Source organism: Colletotrichum jinshuiense, chromosome 9, assembly GCF_051148585.1.
Source record: "Colletotrichum jinshuiense chromosome 9, complete sequence".
In the NCBI taxonomy this organism is placed as follows: domain Eukaryota; kingdom Fungi; phylum Ascomycota; class Sordariomycetes; order Glomerellales; family Glomerellaceae; genus Colletotrichum; species Colletotrichum jinshuiense.
This window is the reverse complement of record NC_139316.1, coordinates 3,196,594-3,214,705: the sequence shown is the minus strand read 5'-3', so window position 1 is coordinate 3,214,705 and position 18,112 is coordinate 3,196,594. Positions and strand designations below refer to the sequence as shown.

Below are 18,112 nucleotides of genomic sequence, written 5' to 3'. Positions count from 1 at the left end.
AGCTGTTTAGAGGCGAAAGATCGAGTAATTCATGCCATGAATGAGGCGGGCTTCAGACAGGCCGACTAGGATTACATGATTATCTGCTTGGGAACAATGCATAAAACTGATTGCTGTCTAGAAGTTGTAGGATTTTAATATCTGTCCTATGTTGTCAGGAAAGTGTGGGAAGTGCAGCTAGTGGACGAACGAATCTGTGTCCGGTTTAAGTCACACAAATACTCAAGTTAAGGGCCTGAAAAGAGTGAGATATTAGACTTCCTAAGGAAATAGGTCAATATTGTAATCTTAGCTACTTGTACTCTAATAGATATTAAAGTAGGTATTTTAAGACCGGCTGGAATAGCAACAATGCGCAAGGCTGACGTTGTAACTCCTATGACTATAGCAATAAAAATACTAAATACCCTATAATCTTAAAGACCACAGGGCAGAAATAAGCCACAGCGCATGGTGTGCTAGTAGGGGCGAACGCCTACGGGCGCTGGTTTGGGTTGCAAATCACAGCCATCCAACTGAGAAATACTGTCATGATTTTGGTTCTCGTTGGTTGCTGTTCTCTGCTGATAGATGACAAGACAATTGCCGAGAGTGGCATAGCCAGAATTTCTGACGGTGAATTGCAGCCAATTTCATCCGGGATTGATTTTCAAGTTTTTGAGCTCCTTTGGCACTTAAACCTGGCCCTCAATTCAGGCCTTTGTACTCTGGAATGAACTTGATATGGCGTTGCTCTTTGGTCTGTTTTACTAACTTGAGGCACCATGTAGAGATTGCTACGTTGCGGACAACCCAAGCATGCTGCCAACGATAATAAACTTCAGGTAAATTCTAACATAAATGTGGTCACTATCAAGTTTCATTCTCTATCACCGTGGTCTTGCTTCTTTTGGTGAATGGGGTCTGAGCTACGAAAGGGAGCGGCGACGGTTGACGGTTGTTTCCTACTCTCTGTGACAAATTAGCTATGTTGAGGTTTTAGATGACGGCACAGGGAGCAAAGCCTAGTTCACAGAGAAGTTGAAACCTATGGAAACCCAAATTTAGTGAAGAAATCGTGCACCACTGCAGCTGAATTTATGCTATCTAGGTTGATAGCTGGGGGGCTTGACACCTAAGCCAGGCATGCCTCTTTCTTCTCATGGGCATTTCTTGACCATAAAGAAATGCCCTTTTACGCGTCTTTTCACAGAAATGATCAAAGTTTCCCTCCGTCTCAGTAATCAAGTGGGGTGAAGGGATGTCGAATTGTCGTGTTCCCACAAAGCGGCCTTGGTTCGGAAGCAACTGAGCAGGATAAGTGATGAGAGAGCTTCGCAGGCCCCACATGTTCCGCGGATGTTCTAAGCCTGAAATGAACCGCCTCGCAGCAGCCGAACCTTGCAATGAGATGATTCTCGGAGCTTCGGAAATTTTCAATGCCAATCATTATCGAGACAGTAACAGCCGGTACGGAGTAGTCAATGCGGGGGTGGAGCAGATCATCCTTCCCCATCGTGGGGAAGCGGGGGAAGCTGACATTCTCGCCATACTTTGCTACATTAACCGGAATCTCATGTCAAGCCGTGCATGATATTGGGAGGTTTTCCGCGTTATAAATATTACGAAATTTGCCGCTTTATCGTAGCTGCTGCGTTTGATGACATTATATGGCACGGCTTAAACTTGCAGCACATACCTTCTCCTTCGAAAGACTCAACTGAGCAGAAGAGATACTAATTAGAAATTGAGATTGTGATACAGCCTTCCATTCCATCAGTTGCCAATTGTTTAAAAGGCGGAAATATGGCGAGACAGCTGGCGGGCCACCGCGGCAATTCGACCAGGTCGATCTTGATCGGTTTAGCAATCAGTCTTGCAGGGTAAGTGGTATAAACAAGCCACATTTGAACGCCAAAACTGATATTAACCTGCGTCCAGTTTTGTGAACGGAATCGACACGGGCATCATCGCTTCGACTATTGCCCAGACCACTTTCAAGCTATACATGTATGGCCCGAGTATGGACAATGTCTCGGTGAGAGCCGGCATAGTCTCCGGCTACTATGCTGGATATGCATTTGGTAGCGGCGGATCTGCATACTGCATGGACAAGATGTCTCGTCGTTGGACTTTGCTCTTCGGGTCCTGTGTCAGCGTCTTGGGAGCCGTACTACAGACGGCCGCTATGAACCCGGCAATGATGATTGTTGGTCGCGCATTTTCGGGCTTTTCAACTGGCATGGTTTACCCAACTGCTCCTGTCTATCTGGCAGAGCTTAGTCCTCCAGAGAATCGCGGGTTTCTAGTCGGTCTGAAGGGACTGATGAACACACTGGGTTTCTTCGCAGCCGGATGGGTGGGCTACGCCGGCTCGTTCGCGGTTGGTGAACTCCAATGGCGCATTCCTCTGGCCACTCAAATACCACCTGCCCTCTGTTTGGCCATCATGACTACGTTCCTTCCATACTCCCCTCGTTGGTGTAGGTTTTTATGTTGCTTAATCCTCGTTTTCCGCCCCAAATATTTATCAAGAAAGTGCAAAAACTGACTGAGATTTCTGCAGTGGCAATGAAAGAGCGATATGATGACGCCAAGAAAGTCATGTATTATCTTCACGCTCATCGTGGTCCCGAGACCATCGAAAAAGAATTTGCCGAGATGTGCAGTCAAATACAGCTTGAAGCCAACAGGAAAAGTACATCCAACTTTTGGAACCTCTTTACTCGCAAGTATATCCGCCGTACTCTGCTGGCTTGCTTGACTGTCAATATGATGAAGCTCTCTGGATCAAATGTAATCCAGAATTACCAGTCTGTCATGTACAACTCTCTTGGCTACGAAGGCCAGACTGTGCTTCTCATCGGCGCCCTTTACGGATTTATGGCCGTCGTTGGCCAGATCATCAACGTCTTCTTCGTCGCTGACCATTGGACCCGGCGTATTACCGTCATCTCGGGGAGCTTTACCCTTGCGGTTCTCTTATCGGTTTTGACTGCATTGTCAAAATTATTTGAAGATGACTCTAATCCTGCCGGAGCTCGCGCAGGAGTTGCCTTCATTTTCCTGTTTGCCTTTGCGTACTCGTTCTTCTTCAACAGCGTCAATTGGGTTCTTGTCGCTGAAATCTTCCCACTCGATCTCCGTGGGGTTGGCGTAGGCTTTTCAGTCTTCACACAGGCTATCACGGCTATCTGGCTTTCTTACGCAGCGTCGCTGGCCTTCGACGTCATCGCTTGGAGGTTCTACTTTGTTTTCATTGCCTGCAACCTATTTGCAGGCATCATATACTTCTTCTTTCTACCAGAAACACGCTTCCTCTCCCTTGAAGAGGTTGCTGCTAAGTTCGGCGACGAGATTTCAACATCTCCAACGAAGATTTTGGATACGGAGTCATCTGAGCAGAGCGGGGCAAACAACAAAAACAGGCCAGAGGTCTCGTCGGATCATGTAGAGGACTCGCGGAAATGAGACAAAGGACGCAGAGCCAACGACCGTCTGTTTGGGTACGGTCATATCTTGTAATTGCATAGTATCGGAAGTAGCAAATTACTTTGAACACGGACGAAGAAATAAGCCATGACCTAACTTCAAGATGCATGGTGATATTGAATCAGGAGTTGCCTATACTGAAAACAACAATCGCAATAAACCGAACAGCTCCAATAGATCCAATGTATTCGACTATCGTCGTAATTTGAATCGTTTGGTTGCGTTGGTTATAAGCATTTGAATTGCTCAATCCTCAAGTGTATTTGGGTGATGGCTACATGGGAGAGCAAGCCTGTGACCTCCCTTTACCAATATCCTTAATTGTGCTATGGTGGCATTGACTGGCCACGTTCGTAGTTTTATGATATTCTCGCGTCGTCCAGAGTTCAGGGACGTACATATGAAGCGAAATGTCTGGTCATATGCGAGAGAAGGCATAATCCAGCCATTCATGCATGTCCACTGTGTTGAGGTCCATATCGGGTATGTCCAAATCGGAAAGAGTCTTGTGAAGTTTTTCAAGACCACTGTGTTTCCTTTCCTCCCATACACCTAGTCGCTGCTGTCGCCTGTCATCTTGCGCTCGCCGTATATGATTATTTTGACGATGCCGAAGTAACTTGTTTAGAAGGACGTTCGATAGAGATAACACAACGTAAGCTAACCAACTCTTTGCCATGAACGAATGAGGCAATAGAGTGCTACCTGATGCAGCACCGCGTCGTAGGCTCAGCTCAGACATAGCCCTAGAAAATAAATGTATGATAGTAGCATTCATAGCTTCAGGACCATGCGAAAATACGTGAACTTTCTATTTGTTGAGAATCATGGCACGTGATGGACGAATAGATGCATCGAGAGTTTAAGATCAGCGTGGATCTTCACATGGGTTATTTTACACTACAATTTATCAATTAAGTGGCGGAAGGGTATTATGGTAAATTCACTAGGTAAAACCCAATTACGTTCGAAACTTCAGTAACGTGCAGATCGCAAAGGCTATTTTAGCAGCAGGATCAAGCTTTGATCTGATGAAACCAACGTTAAAGTTTTTTAGGTTTTTTTTGCGCCGACAACCAACGACGTTGATCAACCATCTCATTCAATGACAGCTCTACGCAACACGGCGTGTTCAATGGCTCCTAACGTTCGGAGAGTCGAATCAATAATCATAGGTGTTGCCAAAAGAGACACGAGAGTATTTTGGAATGGGGTTTCCCCCTCTGACCGACTTGGGCTGGTTGTCGCTGGTTATTGTCTCACCCGCAATTTAGCCGAGGGGACATTGACTAGGTACCATCGAGTAAGTGGTGCGGACGATCATTATACCCAATTCCTCACAGACCTTTCTTTCAACACGCGTGTTCTCGCTCACTAGTCAATTCTAAATATGGATAGGCGGAGGGAAAAAGAAATGTGGAGTCGGGGCTTGACAAGACCTACCGGTACTGCGGATCTTCGCTGACGACCGCCCCTATCGCAAGCCTGCCTCATCAACCGAGACCGAGAGCGAGAACCGCAATGCAATGCAGCGTGGCTTATGATCAGGGGTGGTGTCGAACTAGACACGGAGAATTACCTAAATCGCCACGAAGACTAGGATCTAGAACGAAACGTCACTTATTTCCGTCAAATAGATACCCATCATCCTATAGACTAGATTGACGTTGGGCTTGTGATGTGTCACTTCAATTTCCTGGGGCGTCGCGAAAAACACGCAATGGGGCAAACACGGCGAAGCGATCCCCCCCAAAAACGCCTTGAAATGCTCCATACTAAATTGACTGTGGAACGAATTTGCATCATTGACCTGTCAATCCGTCCCTAGTTCACCATAGGCACGATCACGAGTATAGTAATTACCAATGCATTTCATGGCTCACTGGGGTATCTTGTGAACAATGTAGCACTGACAGCCTGGGCGGTGCCATTTCTTCTAGAAGCCCACATCAAGGCTAACTGCACTACGCAAGAGCAATTGAGCATTCCGAGACCGATTCCGATGGGCTATGGTGATGGGCTATGGTGAAGGGGCTTCACCTGGAACGGGGTTGCTGAGGATGCTATAGTGCTCGACAGAAACATCGCCTCCTTTCGGGGAGGTAAGGAGGCCGACAAGGAGGCCGATAAGGAGGCCGACAAGGAGTGTAAGCAGTCCAAATGATTATAACGATAGATAAATACTCCATTCAGGTCGCTTCTTGTCTCTTGAAACATAGGAAGTGCTTATCTTCATTCGCTCCAATCACCACTCCATTCGTTTCCTAGTTACCTTCCCCAACAATGTTGCATTCCTTTGTCCTTCCTGTACTTTTGCTGTCTGGCACTGCCGCAGCAAACAGCTCCTTATTTGGCCGCAGAGACCTTTTACTGTCTGACAACGTAAAATGCGCTTGCACTGCGTTGAGTAGCGCTTTCTCGAACTCGACTCTACATCCCAACTCGACAGCCTACGAAACCCAACGCATCAATGTGTGGGATATGAGAGCCAACCTCAACCCGGGCTGCATCTTTATTCCATCCACTGCAGACGATGTTGCCAAGGCAGTGGGAATCTTCCACAGCTGCCATGCCCCTTTTGCGGTAAAGGGAGGTGGCCACATGAATGTAGGTGTTTCCAACCTCCCTATAATGCGACATACCCGCTAACCATAAATCCATTGCAGTACCCCGGCTGCAATACTATCGACGATGGAGTCCTAGTGGCCCTGAACGGGCTTCACGACACAAAAGTTAACGTGGACGAAAACAGTATTGAGGTTGGGCCGGGTAACAAATGGGTCGATGTGTACCAGGCTCTGGCTCCCTACGGCAAATACACGATCGGTGGCCGTCTCAAGACAATTGGCGTGCCTGGCCTCACCTTGATTGGCGGCGTCGGCTACTTCCTCAACAAATACGGCTTCACCATGGACAATGTTCTCAGCTACGACATAGTTCTCGGAAACGGCACCCAGGTCGTCGCAAGCGCCACATCGAACCCTGATCTCTTCTGGGCCTTGAAGGGAGGCGGCAGTAACTATGGCATCGTTACCAAGTTTGTATTCAAAACATACGACATCCCCATGGTCACCAGCACACTTCAGGTTTTCAACCAGTCTGCTGTTCCGGCTTTTATCAAGGCTGCTTGCGACATGGTGCTCTCGGATGATGGATCCGTCGGCGCTGGTGCTGTCGTCAACATCAACTACAATATGACCACCAAGGAGGCCGTGCCCCAGGTCTTTGGCTTGCAGGAGACGACTGATTCCCCTCCTTCAAGGTTCGCCAACTTCACCGCTATACCTGCAGTGACTAGGGTCCACAACGTGACGGAACCCATTCACTGGCACGCGAAGCTGGAATCCCCCAACCAGATGTTCCGGTAAGTAAATTGTACAATGCGGATGAGAATTTCTGCTGACCAATTCTGCCAGTGTTCAATTCGCACACCACACAATAAAGCCCGATGCCGATAGACTCTATGAAATTTACCAAGCCTGGGTTGAAGCCATCCAGGACGTTGCTGATGTCGAAGGCGTCCGCCCTACTTACATTTTGAATATGGTTCCGAAGTCTGCTTTCTCAGTTGGAAAGAACAACGGAATCGGAAACACCTTTGGTCTGGACGACTCACAGTCCTACGTCTGTAAGTATTTGAGAAGTGGCATGATACGTCCTTATCCTGGTCTAACTGATTATTTTTTAGGGTGGCAATTCACCACTTCATGGGCTCGCGCTGAAGACGACCTTAGAATGACAGCCTGGTCCAAGTCTCTGCTTGCGCGTCACCATGAAATCAACAAGGCAAGGGGACTAGCGGTTGATTTCGTCTACATGGGTGATGCTGGTGAGTGGCAGTCGCCGTTCCCTGCGTATGGACAGGAGAACCTCGAGAAAATGAGACAGATTCGGGACCAATATGATCCCAATCTTACTTTTACCAAGCTCAGCTGGGGAGGTTTCAAGCTTGGCTACTAAGGGGAGATCCGATATCAATGTGGCATTTGAATAATGCTCTCCAATCTCTTGCATATAGACCAAAAGAACAAAAATGACTTTCTAGAATAATAAATATCACCTCTTTTCTTTATTTCTCGTCGTTATTACTTACTGAGCAAAAACTCTTCCACTGCGTGCAGATAGAAAACAGACTGCAGTAAATAGAAATATGACTTTGTTATATAATTTTGCGTGTATCCCTGTCAGAGCTCGCTGCATGACAGGGAAATGCAGAGACGAGTAAGGGAATTGTGTTTCATCCCGAGTTGGTTTGCTATTTTCTTAAATTGGCCCCTTCCCTTGACTGTTTTCGTTTTTCTTTTGTTCAAAAGCTTTCTGCATTTCTTTCTGTTTATTCCTTAATTTAGTACGTCAGTATTTATCATGAAGCTGTTTTACTTGAAACCTGCCCCTTATTTTTATATTGCGTGTGATCAACCATGTAGTCCCACATGTGATAACATGCGGCTTCCTTAAAGAGAATCTTATTTTTTAGCGTCTAGTTATGAGTAAACGTGTGATCTTTGTGCCATGGAAAGATTTTCCTAATCCAATGCTAGTACCATCAATTCGTGTTCGCCTTGTGCTACAAAATCGTTGAATTCGTTGATCAAACACTCTCCAATAAACTTGCAGCTCTTGAACGGGGTGTCTTGTTCAATTTCAAACCTATCAATGACTTCGGACATCCAAGGTCGTGGTGTTCCATGCGGCCCATGCCCGGGTTTGATGTCTTGTGGGTAAGTTGAGATGTCTGCTATCGGTCGAACAACAAAGGGGACCCGTGCGCCGCGAAAGTGAACAATCCAGTCGTCTATTGATGTCCCGAATGGCAAAATCACCCTCCTTGTTTCGTTGCTGGTGCCTTCGTTGTAGATGCCCAAAAGCTTCCCGTCGATTACAGAAGCTTTGTCCGTCACTTGATTGATCACTTTTCCGTCATCGCTCGACCAAGCGGCCGTTTGTCGACCTCTGGCAAACAGGTGGCTTTCTATCGTCTCAGGCCCGAGATCTGGGTCATCGTCAAGTAAATTCACTGACATCTCTGGGCGCGTGAGCGGGCCGATAAAACTTTCTGGGTCGACATGGGAGATCTTCCATTGGAGTCTAAGATGTTGGGTAAAGAAGGCCCTCCATCTGCTGATGATCGCTCTCCGCATCTCTCTAGGGTCTGACTTATTTTGATCCCTGATGGTCTGAAAAGAAACTTCGTCTAGTCCGCGAACACTGATCGACGACACAAAGTCGGTTACTTCGCCGATAATTGAACCGACTGTGACGAGTCGGAGATTATTGTTCACCCAAGTCATGCTTTTCCCGGCAAGTTTTTGCCTTTTTTCTCGGATCTCTTCGCTCTCTTCCTCGAGTGAACTTAGCATTGTGGGCCCAATTGAATTAGCGCCCATGGATCGTATGTCCAAGTCAAGATCTTCGAGGTCGAACATCTTGGATGCGACTTCTCGAGCTGCCTCACTGCCGTCCCAGTCCGGGGTCCATGAGGGTAGTGCTCCATCTGCGGGAGTTGTCGCCAAAGGCAGGAAGTAGCTGACAATGTGATTAACGTAGCTCAGCATGTCGAAGCTTTTGGTTCTCTCCATTATATACCGAGCAAAATCGGCATACACTTGTGGGGCAGATTTCTCGTAGTTAATGGCAGTCCTGCTGTCATCAATATCCACATTGGTAGAGATTCCCAAAAGGGCAAAGATTTTGTCTCGTGGGTCGGATGCTTCAAGCTGTCGGGCTCTATCAAGCATTTCAATTATGTCGGTGCTTCTACCGCGATAGTTGGTAACGCTGGTGTGCCAGGAGGGCCGAAGGTGTACCATGTCGTGCGATTCTTGATAGGCGCAGCGGGCTTGGAACATGTCGCGAACTATCTCAACCTTTTCGACCGCGCGTAAACTGAGTCCATATCGGTCATGATATCTGGGGCTTAGGAGCAGGATCTTACAGAAGTCGTCCCAGGGAACCCGTCGATGCCCGCACTGAATTGAGACTTCCCTCGAGACGACGACCTCCTGAAGCACCCACACTCTCAGGAACCAAGGACGTGTAAGGACGTCAATCTCAACGTCGGACAAGTCCCCTCTGAAGTAGATCAGACTGTCCTCAAGAGAAAGTGGTAGGTCAAAGTCTTGTTCGCCGTCGTTGTTAAGTGCCCACTCGCTGTTTCTTTCCAAGAAGTTCCACGCCGAGGAGGTAGTGTTACTGCCATTATTTGACCCTAGATAAACGATTGTTTCGACAGCAGAGGCGTAGATGTCGCGCATCTGATGGACCTGGTGATTGCGCTCTGAAACATCATGCTGGTTGATGCAAAGAGCGTCCGCCCAGAGCCGAAGGTGATGGTCGCCACGACGTAGATGGCGAAGTGCCCCAGCAAGATTCCTCCCGATCTGCACCTCTTCCCTGTTGACATAAACAGATTCCGGATCATTCAAGTCGCCCCAGACGTATGACAGGGCTACGTAGGAGTCGTCAATCTCTACACAATCTGATATCCTTATTTGCAACAGCTCGCAATGAATGTCAGAGTCTTGGTCGACGGAAGGGTGCAAAACCAACACTCTTATCGAATCCGAGTGTGCGAGAGGTGTGTAGATTTTTGACGCAAAGCTCGGTGGCTCATAATTAGGAAGATCGTCTACTATCTGACTTGGTTCTCCTGTAGGAACAACACCAGGTGCGTGTCGACTAGAAGGCGTCGTCGAACTTTTAAAATGGAAGAGGGGGTCTTTGGCCTCCATCATGATATAGCGTAGCGGTATGAAAAATGATCATGTGTTGTGTTGAGTGCATGAAATTGCATACGTACTGCAGAATGCTTGGTCGGTTAATAAGTTCGGGGTGACAGTACCCACATAATTGGCGGTTCATTTTTATGGTCCAGTCAGCAACAGCCACAGCTTTGCCACAAGTCTGTATGATATTGCTGCGCCAGACAGAGCGATTAGCACCATCTTTGCGGGGAAGGATTCATTGGAGGATGGTCGATGCCTTCTGTAGTTGTGACAATATTCAGCAATGTCTGGCAACACTAAATTGTCTGGCAAAGCCAGCCTACAGACTCGATTGCCTGTGCCATCATCTCACATGCAACAGTTGATCTGCGATAAACTGACAACGGCAGCGTTAACACAAGTCCTTGGCAACTGAGATTATATTTTGCTATAACGAAGTACTCCAAAGTAACTTTTCATTTGCCTTTCAATTTTCCAACTTTTTTCTGCCATACCGCCAGCTGCCTCAACCCCACCCCGTCAACCAAAAGCAAAAAGGCTGACATGATGTAACTTCTGCCAGCTCGAGAAGCATTTGACCCTACGATACATGCCAGGGAAAAGAGAGAGAACAACAGAGCCCGTACGCCTACCCTCAGTTGCCCAGGCGAACTGATTGCGAAATCAGTGACCGGCCACTGGTCTTGCAACCTTTACTTGGCAACACCGATGCAAGAGAAGCACTTCTTGAAAGAGTCTGCCTCAAGAGCGAACAGACCGCCATGGTCGAGGAGGGTGGCGGGGTTCCAGATCTCGGGATCGAGGCGGCCGAGAAGACCGGTGTAGCTGGTGAGGCCCTGGGGCTCAGTAACACCCCATGGGTTGCGGAGGACGATGTACTGCTTATCTCCGATGACACAGTAACCCAGGACGGAGTAAGCGTGGTTGGCGACGATATTGGCGCCGTGGAACTCGCGGCCGGTGGCGTAGGTGTAGGCCGTCATGGGGTTGATGGTCTTGTTGTTGACGCTGTTGGAGCGGACCAATCCCAAGAGTGTGTGCGCGGAGTGGTTGTCGCACATGTAGTAATGAGCCGAGCGGCCGTTGATCTGAGCCATGGCCTTGATGGGGTCACCGCAGTGGGTCTGGGTGATATCTGGCTTGTCGGAGTTGGTACCGGTGATCCACTTGGCAAAGGCCTTCTCGTACAGCGAGGGCCAAATGTCGGCACCGTCGCTGGAGCGGCAGTAGAGCGGCTCGTTGTCGGAGTTGTTGATGGGGATCTCATAGTTGACCTCGACAGTCTCGGTGCGGCTGTTCTGCTTGCCGCCCTTGTCGTGGAACTTGACGGACAAGAAGCGCTTCTTGTCATTGCCGTGGGAGTGGACGCGTGTGGCACGGTTAATGGCACAGGGGTCAGACCAGAAGACGGAGAACAGAGCAGCGACAAACCAGCTGTTGCTGGAGCAGCCCTGAGTGGGGTCGTCGAACTGACGGTTGGTCTCCCGGCGGTCACCAATGCGGAACATGGTGATGTCGGAGATCAAGCGCTTGTTGACGCTCTGGAAGAAGTAGTCATACATGTCGCGCCAAGAGGCGTTGGGTGGCTGCCAGTTGCCCTTCTGCATCCGGAAGGGGGTGACAAGCTCGTTGATAGACATGGTGACCTCCCGGTTCGAGACGGTCTTGCCAAGGTCGTGGGCGTGGAGAACCAGGCGCAGCTTGCCATTCTGCATCCGGGCAACCTTGACTTTGGTATCCTTGAGGTCCTTAAGGCCGACCTTCTCAAGGTCATCCAGCCTGCGGACGCCAGAGAAATCCGGGGTCATGAGGTCCCGCTCGTTGAGGATCTTCATGTCCTTCTCGTTGTACATCTCAGCTGTTCTCTCCTTCTCGTTCAGCTTCATTCCGGCGAAGAGAACTGAGTGGTGGCGCATGTCAAAGAGCTCATCGTAGTCGGTCTGCAAGACATTTTGGAGAATCTGAGCCGAGGCCATGGAGTGACGGTCAATCTTGCGGCCGATGAGTGCCTCAGCGAGGGCGTACGGGTTGACGGCACCGATGCAAGGGTTCTTGGGGGGGGAGTCAGGGCGGGGACCCTCCTTGCTGAAGTCGTGATCCTTGCTCATTTCGACGAGATCTTCGTAGTCTTCCATGGTGCTCTGAGCAGAAGACGCGGGCTGGCTCTCGATCTTGTGACCGAGAATGGCCTCAACAAGGGCGATAACGTTGCTGTCTCTCTCGGATCCTCGGATGTCGCCCATTTTGATTTTAAAATTTAAGTACAGTATGTTGTTATAAGTGTATTATAGTGTTGCTTTTGTTGTATTTTGTGTAGCGGGTGATGATAGATGTTGACCTTGGCTGAGAATCTGCTGCTGCTCCTTTTTCATTCTCTCAACCTCGGGGTATTCCACTGGGATTTTATATCCATTTGCTTCACCCTAGATAGTCACAGTCCCCTCTCTTTTTCCCCTCTTTGTCTCATCCTGAGGTAAATCGTGACCGTGTGAACTCCAATTGGAAGAGTTTGAAAATGTTTCTTCATGGTTGGCATGAAAGTTTTGCATGGTTTGCTGCGGGGAAGCATCGAGCGTGCATCAAAACTTCAAGATAACGAAGCCGAAACTTTCCAGAGTTGGGCTCTTTGCTGCCAAACAACGCTGTGAATGCTTCATCGTCGCATTATTCTCAAAACGTGGACGAACCACTGGTCCAAGGGCATGAAGGAATTCGCCAATGAGCTGATCGAACTCGCGGTTTGTCTTCACATGCAAATCAGCCAGCCCGCTAGTGTCCAAGCAAACTGGGCGCGCAAGATGAAGCCAAAGGCTAAGAAAAGTTCGTGCCTAATGTCCGCAAGAAGACATTTCAGCACGGCCTAGATCTCTCTGTGAAATCCCACATTGTAGGTTTTGGTGAAACCCTGATAGGAACATTCGGGCAGACGCAGTGAGGGGTAAGATGTTGGGAGCCATCCTAAGAGATGTTCCCAGCGTACTACGTACGTGGAGATATCATGAGGCTGAGATGCAGCCCCAACAAACTCAAGGCTGCAGCTAAAAAGGCTGATTTAGCGCAGGGATCATTGGCCAGAGGCAATTGTCGGGGAAGGTGGGAGACCTGGCCCGGTTTTATGTAGCCTCAAACTATATCAGGCCTTGCATGGGGAATCCTCAGCCATTGATGCTGCCGATGAAGAGCAAACTTCGACTCCACGTGGCAGCGCGGGCTTTTAGCGCATTTCTTGCTCTGCCTCCTCATGTTGCACATATCTAAATCCTGTCGTTGTTTTTTGACTTTCCGGGCCCCTCAATTTTGCATTGAATCTCCAAATCCATCGCCTTGCACTGCTGCATTCTTTTTGGACAACCACACAACGCAACGATCCTTTTGCTACTTTAGACTTCAATTGCTCCTCCTTCTCGGGTATCTCTCAAACAACCGACGATAAGCGGGACCGAACAACGCATTGATTTCTGATCTGCACATACAGATCAAGTCCTCCAAGGTTGCAAGGAAGGTTGCGGGGTGCTGACGAGGCGCGGGGTCGATAAAGTCTAAGGCGGCGAGGCTTTGCGTGGCATGTTTTTTACTCTCTTTACTTTGGCATATTTGCCGATTCCAGCCAACGATGCGGCCTAGGAAGGTCAGATTCGGGGAGACAATGATGACGGCGGCGCTTTCTCGGGCTTCACGGCATGAATCTCCAACCGCTAGTTGATGGAAGGCAACCCAGTTTTCTGCTGTCATGGTTCTTGCTGAGGCTAAAGCCGCTCTGCAACGTTCAATCGCTGTCTATCAGTGCCCGAAACTCTTGATTGGGCACGCAGCACAGAAGTAGACCTAAACCGGGTAACCTTTGGCAGTGCGGCTGAGTAAACAAAAAGAAAAAGGTGCTTTGATGGCCGTCCGCCGAAGGATTATAGCGGGCTTTTAACTGCCCGAGATATCCGACAGTCCAGAGCCGTATTGGTTGCGGAAAGAAAGGATGATGTCTCAAGAGGTTGTCGGGCCGGGCGGGGCGAGCGGCCCGAGCCCGGTAGAGTGGCCGCCGATCGGTCCTAAGTGGGGATCAATGTGGAGAAGGTTGCCGTCCAACCGACCGGAATGAACTGAGAGCACGGGGAAGTTGAATGGGTTTTTAGGTAAATTTGCCTTTGTTCTTGCCTCCGACACCTCGCATTCAAGATCACGGATTCAAGCGAGCTCTGTCTCTGACTTCCTCATCTGCCGGGCTGAAACCAGGTCAAAGCAATGTTCCTACTTTCGCGGTGGCCGCCTGCATCCCCGATATCCTGCATGGATTTCCGAGTGTTACTTTGATCGCTTCCAAGGCAAAACAAGCAGGAACAAAAAGGTTTGACCAACACCGACTATTCTTAGATATCATGGTTTGCTTCTCTGTTCTTTGGCCTTGGCAAATCACACGCGTGGCTGTTGTCAATTTACCAGCGAAAGAAAATACGAATCCGAGTGTTACGGCCCTCAGATATTTCCTCTGTGCAATTCGGCCAGTGTTTTTTTACTTCAACGAATGGAGAATAGATCGGTTACTTCGGCTCTTGGCTTGGAACCTCTCGCTTAGAAGTTCACTGAGCATCTACGAATGCGTCCACCGCGCCGCTGATTTGCTAGTTGGGCGAGCAATGACCCTCCTTTGGTTAAAACAGTATTGCATTTTGGTTATTAATTTCGGATTACTCAACCATCATACAGGAAGCCGGCCAGCAGCAGCAGCCGTCCGCGGCAGCGGAACCCGGAGATCTAACCTCCGGGCTGCTAACAGCAATATCTTCACTACTACTGCTGCTGCCAGCCTACCTACTTTCTCTACTTCTACATACATACACCAGAATACAGTACCGGTCTTGAAATTTTGTTTGCGCTTGGATTACCGCCCGTGCGGGTATCCTGTAATACGAACAATTACCCTCTGCAAAGCGTTTGGCTGGCAACAATGTTCTTTCAGGGTGGATAAAATAGAAAATAGAAAACGGAGTAACACATGCAAAAGGATAGCAACATTCAAATCCCCAGATACTAATCAGAATCCATTGAATTCTTGGGTGCTTCAAATCGTATATCAAACCCGTGCCTAGAATCTCGTACAGCAAATATTTGTATCGCCTAACACCCCGGCAGCCCAGTAACAGTGTCGGGCAACGTCCATCGTCCGGTGCAGCTGGTCGTTTCGTTCCCGGCAAGCAGGTTGATGTCCTCGAAAGCGATGTCATGGCAGGGCAACTTCGCGCTGCAGCTGAGGCTGACCCGGTTTCTCGTGCCGGACAAGGTGCCCGTGAAGTTGGCGAAGGTCACATTGGACACTTCCATCTTGCTGGTCCCGGCGAATGTGCCATTGTCTCCGTTGTGCTGGTTGATTGACGGGGCGTTGTTGACGGCCTCGTAGCGGACGTTGGAGAAGAGGATGTTGCGCACCAGGCCCCAGCCGCCGCCGCGGGGCTGGCCGGCGCTCTCGTAGTGATCCTGCGGCACCAGCTCGCCGACCCAGGTCTTGATGTAGACTCCGAAGCGCAAATCTAGCGACGATCGTTTAAGCTAATACCTGTGTCAGTTTCAGCGGCCTCCAAAGTTGCAGACGACTCACCAGTAGGTTGGTCATAACGACGTCCTCCACGCTTGAGTCCTCAAGGTATTGGCCCAGACTTCCAACAGCGATGCCGTTCCCTCCGTGACATATAACGCCTTCCAAGTAAATATTGTACGAGCGAGGCTTGATGGCAATGCAGTCGTCCCCGCCAGTGTACTCAAACCCTTTGACGCGGATATTACGAGCATCCATTGTGTCTAAGCAGGAATCATCAGCAGTAGTTTCGTTCTGCTAGGGGCGTGCTGCGCCTACCAAATCCATCTGTGTTTTGCACCCAGTTGTACCTAGAAGGTGCCTTTGTGGCGGTAGCGTTGCTGCTAATGTTTTCAAAGTACATATCTGTACCATTCATAATGTTGTAGGCCCAGAATTGAGGCTGTCTGATGTAAAAGTTCTTTACCGTCACGTCGCTAACGTTCCAAAACACAAAAGGCTGTGTTCACGCGTAGTCAGTATATTCATTCAGTTTCGTAGTCTGATCGGAAAGCATGAACGAATCTTACCATAGGGCGACCTTCGACTGTGGTCCCTGCTTCGGCAGTATACCAGGCATCCCCATTCCCATGGATCCCGCCGGTTCCATATCCGTCGATGTGGATGCCATCGCCGGTCATCACGAACCCGGCACGGTGGTTCTGGAACGCTATAAAATAACTGTCCGACCTCCAGTGTGTGAGGTTATCAGAGAACTGTGGCGGCGCAGATGTCAGCCATGCGGTCTACGTGTTGCACATCTGCGCGGGCTGGGTGGTGTTTTCCTACAGTCCATTCACCTCGCCATTGGATATGCACGTCGTTAACATGCGGGTTTAGCTTCCTGTCGATCCAATAGTTCTCGCCCTCGGGGAAGATGATGTTCCCAGACTTCCCGCAGCGGTCGAACGCCTCCAGAACGTTTCCCACGTCGCTGACTTTGTTGCCGTTGGCTGTGACTGTGCATTCGCGACGTCCAGAGACCGTGCTGACTTGTACACCGCCAGCAGCAACAGTGGTCAAGAGCCCAATGAGACTGAAGAGAGCAGATTTCATAGTGAGTTGCCGATTGTTCTTATAGGTGCTTCTGGGTATAATGACGAAGAAACACCAACCATTACGAGCCAAGGGCCTCTCTTCTATATCTGTTTCTAGACATGTAAGCAACGGAGCTGAGGGGTTCCCTTCTTGCGGATGTATGCAACGACGAATTATGTCCTGATTTTGGAAAGATCATCAGAGGAGTAGTCGCTGGTCGCTATGATACAACCAAAAGTCGTTGCCATTACCCCGAAGCGTCTATTTCTGTCTCAATTGAAGATACTCTCGTCTGAGAACCCCGCGAGGTTACATGGTAACTCACACCCCCCCTCAACAAATGTGCTCAAACGAGATTTGCAGATCTAGAACTAATTCGCACCAATCACTCCTCCTTCGGTCTACGGGAATATTTTGCGTCTGTCGGTATTCCGTTTTACCACCCAATATCACCACAGCCACCTACGCCTGCCAGGAATGTTGCGTGTTGTAAGTAGGTTCCCCGCACAACCCCGGCCAACCCCGGCAATCCCCAGATCTCGGGCGGACTAGGCCGGGGAGGAATCCTAATTAGCTCGGGGGAGCTCATGGCGACACAATCAGCCGTTTACCCGGGATTCGACTCTTCATCTCGGGCCACCAACCTACCTATACTCGATCCACCCGACACCAGTGCAGCATAAGTAGTGCGCCGGGTTCCTTGGGAACCAAACCAATCTGGGTACCATGGATATCCTCATGCTTGGGAAGTTACATTTTGGAGATTTTCCAGAGCCCGAGTTGTAAAACTGGTGCTTTCCCCCTCTCTGGCGCGAAATCTCGTTCCATCGAGATACCACCTCTTTCCGCCGTTGGCCATGTTTGTTGGAGAGCCGGGTCAAGGTTTTGTATCGCCCAGTTCCTACATTGTCTTCAACAACAGCTCATTGTGGCCACAATCATGGCACAGAAATCTCCCATCGGCATAGCTAGATGATGCATTCCAAACACAGCGCATTGCCTCCGTGTTCTCTGAGACTCCGGTACTAGTGTTGCAATGCATCTAGTACTCGTGGAAATTCGCGCTGGAAACTTTGTCTCGCCATCGGGGGCTTCGAGTTCTTCCGGGATTGCTGAGAACAATGAGACGGCTTCTCGCTCAACCCGGGGAAGTGTCACTGCGGCCGATCATGGCCTTGAACCCCCAGGACAGACACTTCTTCATACGTCTCGCATCCTAATTCTATAGCAAAGACTTTATAAAGCCGGTACTACCCACCTCTCTCACGCAAACCATGTCTTCTTCAGCCACAATGTCCTGTTCGCTGCTACCAGC

The 18,112-nt window shown here is 49.3% G+C and overlaps 5 protein-coding genes across 5 annotated transcripts; 2 read left to right on the top strand and 3 right to left on the bottom strand.

Annotated features, from left to right (window-relative positions):
• Window positions 1-1,785: 1,785 nt before the first annotated feature.
• Window positions 1,786-3,450, top strand: EsH8_IX_000842 (sugar porter family MFS transporter; the record flags this gene model as incomplete). The annotated part of the gene is made up of 3 exons (XM_083267178.1): window positions 1,786-1,862; window positions 1,921-2,462; window positions 2,546-3,450. 3 exons carry the CDS (start codon window positions 1,786-1,788, stop codon window positions 3,448-3,450), a joined length of 1,524 nt encoding a protein of 507 aa, XP_083130743.1.
• A 2,023-nt stretch (window positions 3,451-5,473) lies between these two features.
• EsH8_IX_000841 (FAD-binding oxidoreductase) lies at window positions 5,474-7,431 on the top strand (the record flags this gene model as incomplete). Its single annotated transcript, XM_083267177.1, has 6 exons — window positions 5,474-5,483; window positions 5,541-5,618; window positions 5,921-6,078; window positions 6,138-6,835; window positions 6,888-7,099; window positions 7,160-7,431. The coding sequence occupies 6 exons, from the start codon at window positions 5,474-5,476 to the stop codon at window positions 7,429-7,431; spliced, it is 1,428 nt and encodes a 475-aa protein (XP_083130742.1).
• A 566-nt stretch (window positions 7,432-7,997) lies between these two features.
• Window positions 7,998-10,202, bottom strand: EsH8_IX_000840 (HET domain-containing protein; the record flags this gene model as incomplete). Its single annotated transcript, XM_083267176.1, has 1 exon — window positions 7,998-10,202. One exon carries the CDS (start codon window positions 10,200-10,202, stop codon window positions 7,998-8,000), a length of 2,205 nt encoding a protein of 734 aa, XP_083130741.1.
• A 686-nt stretch (window positions 10,203-10,888) lies between these two features.
• Window positions 10,889-12,439, bottom strand: EsH8_IX_000839 (uncharacterized protein; the record flags this gene model as incomplete). The annotated part of the gene is made up of 1 exon (XM_083267175.1): window positions 10,889-12,439. One exon carries the CDS (start codon window positions 12,437-12,439, stop codon window positions 10,889-10,891), a length of 1,551 nt encoding a protein of 516 aa, XP_083130740.1.
• A 2,866-nt stretch (window positions 12,440-15,305) lies between these two features.
• Window positions 15,306-16,815, bottom strand: EsH8_IX_000838 (uncharacterized protein; the record flags this gene model as incomplete). Its single annotated transcript, XM_083267174.1, has 5 exons — window positions 15,306-15,734; window positions 15,784-15,983; window positions 16,039-16,219; window positions 16,290-16,475; window positions 16,549-16,815. The coding sequence occupies 5 exons, from the start codon at window positions 16,813-16,815 to the stop codon at window positions 15,306-15,308; spliced, it is 1,263 nt and encodes a 420-aa protein (XP_083130739.1).
• Between the last annotated feature and the right edge of the window lie 1,297 nt (window positions 16,816-18,112).